Source organism: Nicotiana tabacum, chromosome 21, assembly GCF_000715075.1.
Source record: "Nicotiana tabacum cultivar K326 chromosome 21, ASM71507v2, whole genome shotgun sequence".
In the NCBI taxonomy this organism is placed as follows: Eukaryota; Viridiplantae; Streptophyta; class Magnoliopsida; order Solanales; family Solanaceae; genus Nicotiana; species Nicotiana tabacum.
The window spans coordinates 67,454,298-67,472,882 of record NC_134100.1 but is presented as its reverse complement, the minus strand read 5'-3'; the positions used below and the strand labels follow the sequence as shown (position 1 = coordinate 67,472,882).

Here is an 18,585-nt window from a genome sequence, read left to right as displayed (position 1 = left end):
ACTCTATAAATACACAGTCTTCCCAAAATCCGAAACATCATAAGTCACAAGCTACTAAAAGGAAAATAGTATCTCAGTACACAAGAGTCTAATACAAAGAAATACATGGAGTGTTTGACACGGGGGAGAATATTGGGGGACTCCGAGGTCTACGGACGCGGCAGATACATATTGAAGTCTCCAAAACTATCTCGACTCACTGGTAATACGGCTGATAACGAGCACCTGAATCTGCACACAAAACATGTGCAGAAGAGTAGCATAAGTACACCACAATTGGTATCCAATAAGTGCCAAGCCTAACCTCGATAGAGTAGTGACGAGGTCAGATCCGGGCCCTACTGGGATATAATAACAAGACGGATGATATAATAAAATGAAGTAAAACGGAGAATTTAACAGAAGAAATTCACAGAAAAATAACAACACAAACAATGTGATAACAACAGGGGCGCTCCCGAGATACCGTCCCATAGTCCCAAAAGTAAATACTCAACAGGGGATCTCCCGAGATACCGTCTCGTAGTCCCAAAAGTAAATATATGAGGAGATCTCCCGAGGTACCGCTTCGTAGTCTCAAAAGTAAATGTACAAGGAGAACTCACGAAGAACCGCCTCGTAGTCTCAAAGGTAAATGTGCAGGGAGAACTCCCGAGAAACCACCTCGTAGTCTCAAAAGTAAACACACAGCTCAACCGATAAATACCATAGTTAACAGCAAGAATTCTACAGTTAAGACTGATAAAGAACAAGAAAAAACAGGAAATCAACTAGGCATGTTTCACAGAGTTCAAATAAGCAGTTAAATCATGTAGACATGTGATATTAGTCTAACATGATAACTACGCATATTGAAATAACTCAATTAAGAATGAAAACATACTAATACTCATTTAAGCGGTATAACTCAAATTAAAGGAAAAACAGGTTGCTACTCAGTAAAATAAATTGGGTTTTTCAACAAAGAGCCTGTATACGTACTCTTCACCTCACGTACACGACGCTCACATATCACAACAGTATCAAATCCTAAGGGGATTTCCCCCACACAAAGTTAGGCAGGCCACTTACCTCGAACCAAGCTCAATCAATTGGTAACAATGCCTTTTCCATGAATATCCGACTCTGAATGGCCCAAATCTAGCAAAAAATAATTACATATCATAAATATAACTATAATAGACTAATCTAATTAATGAAATCAAGACTTTAACAAAAATTCTGAAATTCGTCATAAAAGGTCGACCCAGACCCACGTCTCGGAATCAAGCAAAAATCACAAAATCCTAAAGCTCATTCACTCACGATTCCAACCATACCAAATTTATCAAAATCCGACCTCAAATGACCACTCAAAACCCAAAATCAAACTCTTCAAATCCCTAGCCTCAAACTCCCGATTTTCACATTAAATACACACTAACTAGGTGGAAAAATAAATGGGAAAGCAAGATTATTGATCAAAAATAAGTACAAGGGACTTACTTCATGAAATCCCTCGAAAATGCTCTCAAGAAATCGCCAAACCCGAGCTCAAAATGATGAAAATGGCCAAAATCTCGAAGTCTCGCTTAAGTAGGTTCTGCCCAGGCATTTCCGCACCTGCGGAGCTTGGGCTCGCACCTGCGCGTCCGCCTGTGCGGAAAAATGAGCGCTTCTGCGCAAAGCACTTACTCCCCTCTACCTCCGCACCTGCGATAAAGGGGCCGCACCTGCGAGTGCGCGCCTGCGGAATCTTGTCTGCTTCTGCGATCCCTCTCCGCACCTGCGGTTCCTCTAGCGTATCTGCGGACAGCGCAGATGCGGCATTTTTCATACAGCACCTACGACCCCTTACCAAACCTCCCAACTCCGCTTCTGCGATAAACCTTACGCACGTGTGATCCCGCACTTGCGGTCTCCCCACCGCAGGTTCGAAAATACCAGAAACCAGAAGCTTCAGCCATTTGCCCAAGTCCAAATCCAATCCGTTAAGCATCTGAAACACACCCGAGGCCTCCGGGACCTCAACCAAATATACTAACAAGTCCTAAAATACCATATGAACTTAGTCGAGTCGTCAAAACACGTTAAAACCGAATCACCCTCCAATCCAAACTTAATGAACTTGAAACTTTAAATTTCTATAACCGATGCCGAAACCTATCAAAGCACGTCCGATTGACCTCAAATTTTGCACACAAGTCGTATTCAACATTACGGACCTACTCTAACTTCCGAAATCGAAATCCGACCCCGATATCAAAAAGTTCACTACCGATCAAAATCTCCAAAAATTCTACTTTCGCCAATTCAAACCTAAATTAGCTACATACCTCAAATTTACAGTCCGGATACGCTCCTAAGTTCAAAATTATCCAACAGAGCTAACGGAACTGATGGAACTCCATTCCGGAGTCGTCTTCACACAGTTCCGACTACGGTCAAAATTCTAAGATTTAAACTTCCGTTTTAGGGACTACGTGTCCCAAGACACTCCGAAACCAAAAACAAGATCTCCCGGTAAGTCACATAAATAGAAACAGATACGGAAAAAGCAGAAATTAGGGAATCGTAGCTATTACTCTCAAAACGACCGGCCGGGTCGTTACATACTTGGATCAAATAAATAGAAGAACGTAAAAAAGCCAAAACTCATCTTGATTCTAATTCTTTGTAGTGTCGAATATCTTGGAGAGATAAAGGATCGTGTTACCAAAAAAATGAGAAGAAAAAAAAGTAAAAAAATCATTAAAGGGAGGTAGACGTAGGAAGAGTACATTAAGGTGGGAGGAGTACATTAAGGTGGGAAGAGGAGAATAAAGTAGGTAGTAATTCATTTGTCATTTTTTATCAACGTTGCACATTTGTGTATCATAAAGATTAGGTTACTCCTCAGCAACATGGGCTTTGACTCAATTAGGCGGTTACTGGCCTTTATTGCCAAGGAACATTTCTTTTGTTAATACATACATATAATAAGTAGATTATTATATAGAGAATTGAAGGTGAAAATGCCAAAAGAAATGAGAAATGAGAAATGAGAAGAAAAGAAAAAAAAAAGAATGCTGGCCATAGAAAGTTGTCACATCATCTTGTCTATACCTAACTTTATATTATTCTCTTATATTAAAAGCAAGAGTTAAGTGCCTGTGTCATCAACATGCATGCCTGGCAGATTCTTAATCAGTTCCGAAAGGGTTCGCTCATGCTGGAGGGAGCATCCCCACTTAGTAATCGGTCCGCTAGTTCACGCAAATCCGAAGAAGTTAGGGGTGGCGTTGGTCGATTCGGTCGGTTATTATTATGAAAGTACGGTTCGGTTTATCGATTTTCGGTTTTGTAATATTAATAACTAAATCAAACCAAAGTATTTACGGTTCGGTGTAATTTTTTCAAGGTTCGGTTCGGTTATTTTCGGTTTAGTTTTTTGGTTATTAACGGTTCAAGATTTTTACATCCGATGTAAACTACGGATCTTGAATCCGGCCTCTGGCTAGCAGTCCAGTTAATATAGATAGACATGTGCCATTGAAAGATTTCAAAATAAAATTTCCACTTGACAAGGCATACATTTAACAATTTGACAAATAAGGCAGCGTTTGATAGACATGTCCAGTCAATACTATGCTTATTAGTCTTCTACTGCTTTGATTTTTTTTGTTCTTACTTTTGGAATAAAACTGCGCATAACTCCAATTCACTTAATCACTTAGACCAATTAATAGGTAAAACAACAACTGCAAAAGCAAAAGCAATTTTTAACAAACAAGGCAGCGTAAGGATTTAACAATTTGAGACAAAATTTCGGTTTTTCGGTTCAATCGAAATACCAAAATCGTAAGTCGCACCAAAAAATCAAAATTGAATAATTTAAAAACTGCGCACCGACCGAATAATCGATTAAATCGAAACCGAAAAATTAAAATTCACGATTCGTTCGATTTTTTCGGTTCGGCCGATATTATGTCCACCCCTAGAAGAAGTTAACACGGACGAGCCACATGTACATGTGGAGTTATTATTGTCTCTTCAATTTTATTTCAAATGTAAATGTGTACAAACTATGGGCCCCATCAGACTTTTCACGGCACACGTACTTATCATAGAGGTGGGGCCCACCTAAAACTTTTCTCATATTACTCTTCACATTTACATCTGCAACCTGCTAGCCCAACTATAGTTTTGCTTATGTTTTTCATCCTTATTTTTTTCGTGAGTTATATCTTGATTTTAAAAAGTTTATAAAACACATAAGAAAATTAGAGAAAATAGTATACTTAGAGCTAACACGTTTAATTGTAGATTCTAATAAAACAGAAAAAGCACATAAAGAGATAATATATTATAGCTAACCAATTTTACGTAATAATATAAACAAAAAATTATTAAACTAATTTAACAAAGTTATTGTATAACAAAAAGGCAATATACTACAGCTAAGCAGATTTTTGCAGGTAATAATTTAGACAAAAAAATTTAAAATGATCTTATGAATCTAATGTAGAACAAAAATATAAAAATATTTTGTTTGATATAGAGTAAACATACCAGCAATTTAAAGATACTAAGATTGATAAAGTACAAATAACATATAATATGGTAATTGTTTTAAGAATTTAAGAACATGTTTTTTCTCTCTAAATATCTCATTTCTTAAGGTTTAAGCTTCAAGATTTACGGTTAGAATTTATGAGGATCAAAACTTTAAAAAAAAAAAAAAAAAAAGGTAAAACAAAAGCTCATTTTTAAAAAATATTTTCCGTCTTATTTTGAAAGTTCCCTTCTTGTATCTATTTTGTTTGAAATTTAGAGGATGAAAAATACAATCATCATTTGACGCTTTTCGTTAGTTGGTTTGCTATTTATTTATAAAAGATCAATAAATTAAATCTATTTAGTCTATATATTGAAACCATCATATTTGGTGCACATCAATATATATAATGCTTAAAACTAAAAACAACTTAGAAAGATCAAAGCTTAAATCAAAATGCTTCAAAATACGTATTACTCTTAGTTAATAAGTTAATGATTTAAAAAAACTCATTAACTATATATCACCTCTTTTGAATATCATAATAAATATTCCATGGTTAAAATACCCTGACTCGATATTATATGTGCATTAGGTGTACTCTCAAAAATACTAAAAATTTTGCCAAACGACACTACACGTGTTAATTAAAAAACATTACATGTCATTAAATATGAGTAAAAATAAATTTGAATTTTAAGGTTAATATCACTTTTATTTAAAAATCAAGGGTAAAAAAAAGTAAAAATGTAAAAAGAGAGGGGACAATCATTTTTTTCTCCAATTCGAGGAGAGCCATTATTGTTAATCCTCAACAAACATTTTTGTTCATCCTCGTGAAGATATGGATTTTCAAATATCTTAAAGGAAATCAAAGAAAAATGTGTTCAAGAAGGTCTCTTGATAAAATTAGGATTTTTTATGCGAGAAGAAATCAGATGAAATCCCACACCCAAAAATTGTTCTGCAAAGTGAGTAAAGAGAAATAAGGAGGATAAAAAAGAAGCCTAATTATAAAAAATAAAATAAAAAAACTTGAAGAGAAGCAAAACGAAATAATAAAATAAATTTATCATCTGGAAGGAAAAAAAGACTGAAAAGATATTTGGAAAAAACTACACAATATAGCTACTCTAAAAAGTACTAGCCGCCAAATATATATTTTCTCTATATTGAGGTATAATATACATATTTATACATAATTAGTTATTGTTTGTGTATTTGACTAACAAATATAATTATTTTTAGACGACCGGCCAAATGTGTAACTTGCCTAAGATATTTTGACAATGATTAGAATGTGAGAAAAACTGCATTGACAAACCTTTACATTCTTTATAATTCACATAACTTCTATATTTAAAATGATACTACTGTTTATATTATGGTGATCGATGGTTGTTTGTATGTTAATTTGCTATTATAAAATGTTTGTCTAATTCGAAGCATAACAAGAAGAAAGAGAGCTGGCAAAGGCAACAGTAAGAATTACGACACTAAGGTAACCTACAGTTATATCACATTTACATAAAATTGAGTAAAAAGACACTCTAAAAGAAGTTCACCCAATTACAAGAAATGATACAATCTTCGTAGCTTGTAATAATTGAGAAAAATAGAGCCAAATACCCTGAAAATGAGAATGTATGAGAATGTGTCATTCATATTTTCAGGTCTTACAAAAAGTTTAATAACAAATTATCACAAAATTTATTTATAATGTCTAAATTAGACCAACAATTTAAAACAAATACGGATAGAAACAAATACAAACTCAAGGATTACGTGAGTACTATTTAGAAAAGTACCTAGGACTAATGTTTTAAAAGGCGTGGGCGTAAGGCGAGGCGTTTTACATATGCCTCAGCGGGGCGTAAGCCCCGAGGCGCAGGGCGTAAGCCCCATAGGTATTTAATTTTTAATATTTTATAAAATTATATAATGACAGTTAATATTTGTAAACAGGTAAAATTGCATAAAAATTGAAGAAAACTATATATATGTGTGCTCCATCCCCCCAAAAAACTAATCAAAACAATCTATTATACGTTACTTACAAGCACAAGTAATTTGAGTCTAAAAGAATAAAATTTTCTATATGGAGGAACAAAAATGATGATTAACCTGCAATTTGAACTTTGAATTTGTTGCTATGAAGAAAAATGTAGTTCTCTTTGTATTTGTAAAAAAAAAATTAAATATTCGTTGCTTTTGGGAGATATTAGCAGACTAGCGGACAAGATAAAAAATTGGAAAAATCATGAATTAGGGCTTAAATCAATAAAAAAAGTCTTTACTTTTAAATTTAATACTTTTGAGTTCCTTTTTAAACCTTTTGAGTAATTATCAAACTGACTTTTGAGAATTTGGGTATTATATGAAAGACTAATTCAACAAATTTTGTTTTAATTTGAAAAAGTCTCTGGGGCTTACTCCTTACTAAAAAAACGCATCTCGAACGCCCGGGCGTACGCCCCAAATTGCGGGGCGTAAGCCTCTTGAGACTTTCGCCCCACACCATCGCCCCGGGGCGTTTTTGGTACGCCTTGCCCCGGGGCTCGCCCCAGAAACGCCTTTTAAAACAAAGTCTAGGACCACTCAATTTCTTCTTTTTTCCTTAATTAGTGTGAGATTGAATCTATCTGTTCTATTTTGCTAATTGAAATTCGAGTAATACAACGTTTAGCAAATTTCAAATATAATAAGTTTTACTTAATATGCAATATTTTTGATAGATCACACGGATGGGGCTTGTCAACTTTATATTTTACTCTTTATCTAACATTGTAGTCAATTGATTGAAGAGAAATACCATTAACTGCAGTGTTAGATAATGGTTTGTGTTCCTCAGAACTTTGGCTAGAGAGAAACACCGCAACAAAAATTACTAATGACAACTGAAGAAAAAATTTCGAGAATTCTTCAAAGCTTTTTAAATTTTTTAGAATCATTAATTAATGGGAAACTTGCAAATTTGCCGCTTTAAACTTTATGATGTAAACATAACTTGCTTCTGAAATCATATACATCCCTTGGCTTCACGTTTCCATACCCAAAAAAAGAAATTGTTGACCAAAATAATCTAAAATATTTATTTAGAATGGATAATAATTTGCCCATACATAAATGAATAATAATTTGATTCCAACCTAAATTGTTCCAATTGATACAATAATATTACTTTTTATATCTCACTTTGGTATTTGCAAAGAACAATAACAAAGAATTCGAAAATTAGTAAGCCATACTCATTTAGAAAATCATCTTAGGCAATTTCTAAAATATTTGAAATTAACCCAACTAGTATATATATATATATATATATGTTAGACCTTTGGTTGAGCATTGTCATGAAACGACGTCGTGGAACCTGCACGCTTTCTGCAATCGCGCGCGACTGCAGTGAAACAGACTGTAGCTTCCTTCTATAGTCATCACCATCAACAGAATATTTATATTTCTTTTTCCTCTGAGAGAAAATGGAAGGAGTAGGGTCTAGACTCGGTCGGGCGTCGTCGAGGTACGGTTCAGCTCCAGTATTTAGCGGCCCAGTAAGAAAATGGAAGAAGCAGTGGGTCACTTCTCAGCCCAACAGCCGCCTTCGTGGCAACGGCAATGTTATTAACAACCCCAAACTCATGCTCTGCCGTTGGACTCCGCTCTCTTCCTTTCATTCCGGCGACGAAACTCCTAAACGGAAGTTCCGTTATGCACCGGTAAGAAATAAACGATACTATTTCTTTTCTACTGTTAGGGTTTAACTATCATTTATCTCTTTTTTCAATTCAAATTTGCTCAAAAGATAATATTTGTTGGAAGATAAAACTTGTCGTTTGAGATAACTTTATCTGGCGGAGCTATTAAGAGGGAAGGGTGTTTAACTGAATCCCCTTCGATTGTGAATAGATAAAAATAACTGTTGAATCCCCTTTGTACGAGGGAAAATACCCGTATAGTGGTAAGAAGGTTCAAAAGTTATTTTACGTCACAAGTTTAAATCCTAACAGTGACATTCTAACATTTTTTCGTATCTATGGAGAGTTGTTAGTAAGCAACATTAATGTTAGTGTTTAATTTTGGTATCAATTTTTTCTTAGACTCTGCAATTGCATTTTATAACGCTGAAGTGCAATTGAGTTTTTTTTTCCTTTTAAATTAAGAAAGGGAATAAAATCGGCAAACTATTAAGATACATCAAAGCTATTTGCCCAAACAATTTAGAAATTTAGCAATAAAGACAACAGGATACAATTCCAGATTGTAGATATTAGACACAAGGGCGGAGCTAGCCTTGTGGTTGCGGTTTCAGCCGAACCCAGTAGCTTTGGTTCAAATCTTATATTTGTTTTAAGAAATCCATTGATATATACAAATTATTAATTTAGAACCCAATAACTTAAACTGATTGGAAAACCAAACTAATAAGCTCCAAATCCTGGCCCACCTCTGACTAGACAGCACTAGAAGTATTGATGTTTCCTTGCGGGCTTTCGTCTAGTGGTAAGGAGCAGAGCACATAATGTGTGGATTAGATACAAGTCACGAGTTAGGACCCTACCTCAGACAAAAACCTGGTATTAAGTGGAGAAGTATAGAGGGGGTGAGGCCATCGTCCACTGAGTTTCGTGCGACACTGGCCTCGGGGATTTCTCCATTATATCAAAAAGAACAAGTAGTATCGTTCTAGCCAATCAACAAAACAGAAGTAAACGTAACAAGACTTTTGAAGCTTGATATTGCAAAAGCAGCGTTCCAACCAAAGCACATTGACAATTTATAATGCTCATTTAGTATTTACATATTCGTTTATTTCAATGTCTACCTAGAAAAAACCCCAAATGATATCCTAATGTCACGCGTATACTTGAGTTAAGTTTTACACAACCGGGTCATTTAAAAGGTAATTACATGTAACTAGTGGCGGAGCCACATTCAACTCGCCGGCAAATTACACGGTATTGCTAGATAATGTTTTTGGTTATATGTATATTTAATATACGTTGACTCCCATTGACTTTTCGGTATATTTAATTTTTTATATTTTGACATCCCTTGGTAAAATTTTTGGCTCTGCCACTGTAGGTAACTCGAGTCTCTATATAATCACCGCTTACTTACCAATAACATGGATTAATTAAATTACACTAATGCTGTAAACATTCTATTGCAAAACATGGCTGCAAATGCAAATATAAGGTAACCATGAAGTAGGAGAAACATTCAAAACTGTCCCCTAGAAATGCAACTGTACATTAGCTGTATAAATTCATTTCATTGTGGACCCCTTCTCTTTCTTTTGTGCCGGAAAGATGGCTGTCGAGTTTAAATGTTTTGCTAGAATGTGGAGAATGATTTATGTGGGACCATATTTGTTGCTTTGGTTTTGGCGGGATTGCAGCGAGAAATCTGCTGAGATTCAGTCTTATTATAGATGGTAATTCTAACTTTAGGAATTTGCTTGGAACTAGGAAAGAGAAGGGAATGGAAGGAAAAAATTACAAACACTTTCCGTACTTTTTAACAATATAAAGAGAAAGGAAGCAGAGAGTAACAATTTTTGGATCCGCTAGTTTTCTCCCTATTGTCTTCTATTTTCCGTCTTTGTATTTGTCCCTTCTTTTCTCTTCCATTCCATTGTTACTGAAGATAGGGCTAAGCTTCATCAAGTTAGAACTTTGAACTGAAATTGGAATGCCACCAATATAAAGAATAGAATTAGAATGTTAGGCCTGGCATTTTGTAGCATTCTTTTACAATGTGCAAGATTCTCATAATATTAGACTTGTTCCTTTTTTTTCGGTTAAACTTTTCTCCTATGACGTCTCAAATATGCAGATTGTTGACTTAGAAGAAAAGAAAAAGGAAGCTCTTGATAATGAAGCTAAAATAAGGAAGCGAAATCAAGCTATCACAAGTTCAGCATCAAACGATAACATCTTGAAGAAACAGAGCATCAATCATATCTTTGAGGAAGATTTTGAGGTGATACTTTGAGCTTTGTTACCTTTTAGAAAAGCAGTTGCATTTCTGTTGTCATTATTGTTTGTTATTTTGCTTTTTCTTCTCTATACTTTTTCTTTGCTCTCCTTTACTCAATTATATCCTTGTCCTTGATCAAACATGGATAAGCATTGATTTACTTGAATGTAAGAAATATAACTACCAGAGATGCAGTGATAAGAAATATACTTTGCATGTGACAAATCACACTTAAGATCTGATGTAACTAAAGATCTATGTAGGACATGGCTAAATTTGCTCTGACGGCATTCTCTCATTTTATCTTCTGTGTTACTTACACTTTCTGTTGAATGTAATCATTTCTAATTATATGTCCAATTGTATAAGTGCACCGTCATGTTAACATCTGTTCCATTTACGCAATATTCATTTTGTGGATATGTTGGACTGCAACATCAGTTCTAACGTAATATTGTTGGTCGTATAACCATCCTATAGATTTTACCTTTCACATTTTTATGTATCTTTCTACTCATAGCATTCCGGTGGGCACATTTTTATGTATCTTTCTACCGCATAGCATCCTGTGGGCTGTGGCACTTCTCTTTTCAGTCATTCTGTTTTCATTCTATGTGGCATGTCTTCGTCTAACTTCTCATTTTTCATTCCATGTGTTATATCATCATTTAACTTATCATTCTCTCAAAATATTGAATAGAGACAGCACAAGAGCAATCCACAGACAATAAATGTAAACTGTAAATCTTACTATTCTTGCCTATTGTAGCACCAAGTTTCTTGAGAAATGGAAAGATGAAGTTCTAGAGTCAATCGAAAATGAGAGACTAGACTTTCTAGATCAATTTTATCTATGGGAAAAGAAATTTCCAAATTCTTTCAACTTTTAGTTTTACACGGTTAGACTAATATATAGGTGTGAGCCCCTTCTAACGAGCAACTTTAGTTTGGACTCTATCCTAGATGAGAAATACCTTAAAATTTTCAGAATACAAGTTTTCCTTTTTTCCTTGTAAAAAACATTTAGAATACCAATGGCCCCAATTCACTCCTGCATGCATGTAACTCGTGCTATATATCCCCAAAGCTTCTTGATCTCCTTCCTTGCTTGATATGAATTCTAAGCATTCATTGTGTAGCGACGTACAAATCAATGTTGATCCTGTATCATAGCACCATCTAATTCTAGGACTAGCGTTATACAGAAATTCCTTTGTTAAATATTCGACTCCCTCTCTTTTATGGATTTAGTATCAGTTTTGCTGCCTACTTTGAAGTTGATAGTCGTTGGTTTTACATTAAAGTGAAGGTTCCCCTTCTGTGCACTTCAGGAGCTGATGACAGATCAATCCATTTGCAGCGAAAGCCAGCTAAACTTTGACTTGTGCTTCGAAGGCTGTGATTGAGAAGAATAGTTGCTGCGTATTTTGATGGTTGACGGCTCCACTTGTTGTTACAGTGCCTAACTTAGATTCTAGTGGTATTTAGGTCTAAACCATTGTACATATAACCCTCTGGTTTCCATGCTTAACTTAGACTATAGTTGTATTTGAGTAGAAGCGATTGTAAATATAACCCTCTTAGTTTCTTTTGAGGACTTTCTTTTGATACTGTTTAACTTAGATTCTGGTTGTAAAATCAATTTGAAGTGATTGTAAATACAATCTCTAGCTTCTTTCGAGGACTTGCTTGCTTGCATTACAGTAGGTGTATTTCCCTCTTACTCTCTTTTGATACGTGCCTCCCTGGGACTAAGGAGAGCGCATCACACTCATATTCACACTTAATTAAATAATTTAACATTAAAAATTAAGAAGTTAAAGTGTGAGTGCAATCACTTAACCATGGTTAAATGAGATACATGTTTTTTTTTTTAAATAAATGCTTTATTAATTTGGTGCAAACACTAAATACAGTTAAGTTTTTATTGAGGGGAGTCCTGGGAATCCGTTTAGATAGTGATCTTAAGTCCTTTTTACCGCAGACTACGAGTGATATGCTGCTAATATTTCAAGGAAGCGTAAGCACGCATTTTCAACAAAATTCTGAAATAATGTATGGCAGAGTTTGGTAAACCATCGCACATTTGAGAATGTGCTAATTTCAATTCACAATTTAGAGAATGGAAGATGAGTACCTTTTACTAGAATTTTGACTCCAAAGGACAAGTCCAGTGAAAATAGACATTAATTACTCTACTCGGTTTAATGCTCAAATTGTAATTTCCTGGAAAAAGATATGCTCACTCCTCGTATGGGGTTCCCACAGTATAATACCACTCTAGTTTTGGACAGCGCAATAGGGCCGTCATTATTAACCAAAGAATAACGTCATCATTTCGACCACTCTGATAACATGACACTAGAATAAACTTAGCAAAAACAAATATAGAAAATAATAAAAGAAACTACTTATAACTTAAGATCTGTGTGACCCACACAGCTTCCACTGGAGGATCTAGAACTCGATTCCTTTTCAATCTTGAGGGCAAAAATTGTTCTCCCGATTTCACCTTGTTACAGATTTTCCAGCTCCAAAACCTTGGCTTGTGACCCACCTGTTTAAGCTTCAGTGCTTTGATCCGCCTGTGTACTCTCCACTGCTACTGTCACACCAACTTCAGCTGGCCGAATGATTCGTTCATGCAAGGTGTACCCCGACTGCAACAAAAAGTACAACCACCTCTGTTACACATTCAATTTCCAGTGAAAGGGATGTCTAAAGAACGTCCAAGATTTGCAATAATCAACAATGATTAAGTGAATGAAGATTGATATAGCAAATAAGTTACAAGACTGCTGCACTGAGAAGAAGTTCCAAACATGATACCTTAAGACAGACTGCTACCACGCCGGGAGCCTTCTTAGGATCAGGTACTTGGAATATTGCATTATGCTTATTTGGATCAAATTGTTCATTTGTAGGATCATACTTTCCGACACCAAATTTTTTGAATACCTGAAAAGTAACAAAGTGCTGTAAGCCAAACGACGCAACTGAGAAAATGGAGAAGGTCCTCACAATAACAAAGGTCTTTCAAGAAATTGAAGAAGCAACAATAATATAGAGCACCAAGAAATAGGAAGGATTTATAATTTAAACCCCCCCCCCCCCCCAAAAAACCAACGTAATTCAGTACACAACAAAAACACCGCTGAAGTTGTTGAACCTTACATTGCAATTAGAACAATAGTACGCACTCTCTACTGGGATTTTTACAATATCCAAAAATGTCTTGGAGCTTCTCTTCCAGCTGCATGCGCATATATAGTAAACCCTCTGCTTCTTCATTTTAGAAGCTGGTTGGGGCATTTAGCAGAAGTGAATGAGAAGCAATGGATTCTTTTGCCAATTATACGGCTTTGAAGGGTATTTTACGAAACTAGCTTGTTGAAATTTCTAATTATAATGCTCTCCAGAATTCACCTTGAAAGACCTAACGTTGCTTATACTGTAAATTACTATGTTTTTACAAAAGAGGAAAAAAGTTGTAAGTGCTCATAGACACAGGGTGGGCCCACGTTGTGCTAAGAGGGTTAAAGTCAAAAAATAATACTGTGTATATGTGTAGATTACAACTAAAGCAGGGTAAATATAGTATAGAAATTATAATTGAATTCACTTGACAAAAGCTTTGCTCCTGCAAAAGTGCTCAAGCGGGTTCATAGTATTGGTGAGGTCGTTCGAATCCTTTTCATCTTTTTTGCCTACTTTATTTTATTGTTTGTATAGATAGCAACAAGAATCAGAAAGAAAAAAAAAAGGCAAAAAGATAGCAGCAAGAATGTGCAGTGGTAGCTAGGGCTGTGCATAATTTGGTAAATACCAAATTACCGTACCGAAACCGAAAATTTTGGTATTTGATATTCGATATTTTAGTATTGGTATGGTATTTGGTTTAAATGTTTTTAAAAAAATTGGTATTAGGTATGGTATTCGGTATTTAAAAATAAACTACCGAAATACCGATACCATACCGAAATATATACTAAGTTACACAATACGCATATTATTGGTTATAACATAAATATTAAAGTTCTAAATTTTCATTTCAGCTATTTTTATACTTTTTTTTAACCTTTACCACCTTTTTTCCCACTATACTTGTCTTTTCCCTTTTCTTTGGTTGCCTACTTACGTTTCAACCTTTCTCCCATCTAGGTTTATCATTTTGGTTTCCACCCTTTTTTCACTATATTATTTTCGCATTTGTAAGTACATTACTTAAGAATATTACAACCTATGGCTTTATGCACTAGTTAATATTCGAGCCGAACAAATCGAATTTACCAGACCGAATAAATCGAAACCGAAGGGAGAAAAGCCGAACCATACCGAATTTAATTAAGTGTGGTATTGGTATAGCATTTTAAGAAACCGAATACCGAAAATACCGAACCGAAATATCTAAATACCGTACCGACCGACGAACACCCCTAGTGGTATCCTAGTATAACTGTGTTTGCAATCAAATCAAATTATTTGCCTTGTATATATTGGTTGTTTTCTTTATTTTACTTTATAGTTTGTTTCATTACTTAAATTCAATAGAAATTATACTGAAGTTTATTTTACTTCAAAAGGTAATTTTAGTTCTCTCTTTCATAAAATTTGCTAAGACTCGCAAGTATATTTGTCGAAATTATTTATCAATTGCTAGTTTAATTTAATTTAATTTATGTTAAAAAGAATTGTTGTTTTATATTTAATTTTTTTGTTTAGTGTATAAGCTCTCTTTCTTTAATTATTGGTGCTAACTTAGTTTAGTTTGTAACTCTTTTTTTATTGTCTTCTTTTGCAAATAATAACTTGTTACTTAAATACTAAAAAGATTTAATAATCGATCAAATTTCTTAGAGTTAATCAATTTTAAATTGGTCAAATTTTTTTTTTGTTAAAGTTTAATAAATTAGCTAAAGTTAGATTTTTTAAATTAAAATAAGCAAAAATTTTGTTTAAAACATAGAGCACCAACATTAAGAGGACTTATGAGATCACGCTGTGAACAATAAAGACAAAAAAACTTGTTTCTCGTGCCTGATGCCACTTATATTAGTTATGGACTTCTCCGATTGAACCTGCTTGCACAAAATCCTGAGTCCACCACTAATAGACACACCGTACCAAGCAGTAAAACAGGGAAATAAACCTTGGACTGTATTTGGCTGAAAAGGTGTACCTCGGCAAGCTGTTTATCAGTCATTTCAACACCTTCCAGAAGTGTTTTCAGAAGTGGCACAGCTCCTGCAGTATCCTTAGATTCATCAATTTTGGAGAAGCTCTCTTTTACAACAGAAGAAGCCCGGCCCAAATTATCAGAAACGTCTAGAAGCGCTTTCACGAAATTCTGCAAGAGCATTTATGTAAAAGATGAGAGCAAAATACAAGTACATATAATACACCAAGAAGTAAATGCATGACTCCCTGGCAAAGGATGTGCCTAGAAAAACTAACTTGAATGGCAAACTTCTTGGAGTTTTCTGCTTCCCGTTTAGTTCTGTTCATGACATTCTCCATCTCTGCATAAGTGCGAAGAACTTTGTCCTGCATTTTCTGAAACTCACCATCTTTCATCTTTAGGAGTTCTTCCTTCTCAGCCACAAGTTTCACCAAGTCATCCCTAGAAAGGTCCTCTGTATCTAAATCAGAATCAGAAAACACAGTTTGTTTAGTACGTCTTCTCCTTCGTTTGACATTTTCATTCATGTTATCATTGGATGCCATATCAGAACCTGATTCATCCTTCTCATCTTGAACGTGAGAATCAGCAGAAACTGAAGCTTCACAATCTCCATTCTCTTTTGTGCTTCCTGGTTCACTTTGGGACTGAGATGACTCTTTTTCATTAGGTTGGGGAGATGCAGATGATGAAATTCCAAAACGTTGCAAGGCAGATTCATGGAATAGAGATACCTGATCAGAATACCACCATTAGCAGAACCAACAATATTTATGTGAACGTAGAAATTAAACAATTGTCTTTGGACAAGTAGGGAGTAACGTATACATAATTCCTCAAGGCATCAAGTTAGCGGACGTCGAGTTTACAGCTTGAGCAAGTTAAAAGATCTATAATGTTATCAAGATAATGTACATTATTTTGATTACAGCAAAAGAACAAGTTAGCCGGGCAACTATTTTTCACTTTATGTTTGCCCGGATATCCTTTCGAAAACAGAGCCTTCCTCCTATTTTAAGATGAAAATCGAGGGTCATGTGCTCATTTTTCTCCCCAATAGCTTTCCTGATAAAGAGAGGGGAATAGTTGACTGAAGATGATGCTTTTATGAATTATTTGTTGTCCTGAGAGAATTCAGAAAAATAAAGAAAACAAGTAAGATAGTTTAACTATTCACCATCTCAGCTACTTGGTCTGATTTTAGGAGCAAAAGAGGAAAGGAGAGATATTTCAACTTAGTAAAACCCCTTTCCTCTTATCTCTTAAACTGGAGACAGTTCATCGAAAAGGAGTCTGTAAGATCTTTATGGCACTTATAAGATATATATTTTTGCACATATTACTTTTGCCACTAATCCCAAATTGAGGAGGTGAATGTCACCTTCTGTTCCTACTAAATTACATCCATTCCATCCTCTTTGAATCCTTCAACACAAAGACATCGTCGCTTCTCTTCTCCAACACCACACTTGGCTGCTTATGTGTAAAATAATGCACCCAGTGAAAATTTTACCGATTTAAAAAGTCGTTACTGAACCGCAATTTCTTTTCCCCCTAACTGGAATATATTATACGCTATACTGATGAACTATCGTTTATAAGGACATTTTACAGCTAAAGGTTAACATGTTACATCTCCTTTCTTAGAAGTCAAAATCATTTTGAACTTCTTTTCTCCAGATAGTAAACAATATATGAGGTTTCTAATACTTCCAATGATTCAATTAGAGTTCAATCCCAAACTTAACAAAATAAAATAAAAATTCCCATCTACCTAAGCACTGGTTGGCAGCGTTACTCCATATAGTTTTACTGGTGGGAGGATGCAGGAACTTAGTGGAATAGCCAAGGTGCACACAAATTGAATGTAGCAAATATACACAACCATTTTAAACAAAAAAAAAAGGAAATATCAGACTTGCAACTAAAAAAATTATTTAACATAAGTTGCCAACTTCATCACAGAAAAACAGCAGCTAAAGTAAGACCTACCCCCTCCTTTCCAATTTATGTGGCAAAGTTTGAAAAAGCACAGAGAGTTATTTGTGTGGTTATAAGACTTTGAAACTTATGATCTTGTGGCTATAAAAGCTTATCATTAAGGGTAAAATGAGATGTTTAAGTTTAATTTTTCCAAATTAAAAAAGCTTCATTCTTTTTACAATGGACTAAAAAATAAATGTAACCACATAAACTGGAACAGAGGGAGTATATCATATCCTCGCCTACTATCCAAAAAGAAGCCTATGATACAACTAAATTACGATTGCCCCTTAAACCCCAGCAAAACCCTACACAAACAATCCATGGAAAATAATATTTTTTTAAAATAATTGGCACAAAAATCAAACCTTTTCTTTAAAATCACGAAGTGAGTGGAACTGAAATGCAAGAACGGGAACGTGCTGTTGCCGTTGCTGTTCTCGAGAATAAAGGAGCACCGAGCTGCGGCACTGATTTAATATGGCTCTCCGGAACCGAGATGAAATTCTACTCACCAACATCTCCAAATTCGGTTTTTCGCTTTAGATTTCGCGGCGGGGGGGGGGGGGAAGTTGAAATGAGAGCTATGAATTGTAATGGCGGTAGGACAAAAGAGGAAGGGGTTTTAGGAAGAGAGAGAAAATGAGAGAGGTGGCCGTGTGGCGTGCAGAGAAAGAAAATTGCGAATTATCGAAACAACCCCTGTCTTGTTCAACGCGTCATAATACTATTCGGTCTGGAATATTGCGAACATTTTGGTCAATTTGAGAATACTTTGCTCGTTTTGCCGTTGAGTTGTTTTGTAAGTTATGGAAAACCAACTAAACCGGCTAAATGGGGCCGGGCCAGTCCACTAACGACCCGATTCAATCCGGTATTGTCCGGGTCAACTTGGTTCCGGTAAGAGGTTGGATGGAATGGGTTGTAT

General features: G+C 35.1%; 2 protein-coding genes across 7 annotated transcripts; one reads left to right on the top strand and one right to left on the bottom strand.

The window, feature by feature from the left end:
- The first annotated feature begins 7,866 nt into the window (after nt 1-7,866).
- LOC107827763 (uncharacterized) lies at nt 7,867-12,154 on the top strand. 4 transcript variants are annotated; one of them, XM_016654962.2, is made up of 3 exons: nt 7,867-8,232; nt 10,352-10,498; nt 11,856-12,154. In XM_016654962.2, exons 1-3 carry the CDS (start codon nt 7,996-7,998, stop codon nt 11,874-11,876), a joined length of 405 nt encoding a protein of 134 aa, XP_016510448.1. In that variant the 5' UTR covers nt 7,867-7,995; the 3' UTR covers nt 11,877-12,154. The 4 variants fall into 4 exon arrangements, with proteins under 4 accessions (XP_016510448.1, XP_016510446.1, XP_016510447.1 ...); XM_016654960.2 differs by having other exon boundaries at nt 11,827-12,154; XM_016654961.2 differs by having other exon boundaries at nt 11,805-12,154.
- A 479-nt stretch (nt 12,155-12,633) lies between these two features.
- Nucleotides 12,634-18,259, bottom strand: LOC107827762 (protein GrpE-like). 3 transcript variants are annotated; one of them, XM_016654959.2, is made up of 6 exons: nt 18,026-18,253; nt 16,228-16,408; nt 15,950-16,128; nt 15,675-15,842; nt 13,325-13,453; nt 12,634-13,155 (listed from the first exon to the last, which is right to left on the bottom strand). In XM_016654959.2, exons 1-6 carry the CDS (start codon nt 18,176-18,178, stop codon nt 13,057-13,059), a joined length of 909 nt encoding a protein of 302 aa, XP_016510445.2. In that variant the 5' UTR covers nt 18,179-18,253; the 3' UTR covers nt 12,634-13,056.
- Nucleotides 18,260-18,585: the final 326 nt, after the last annotated feature.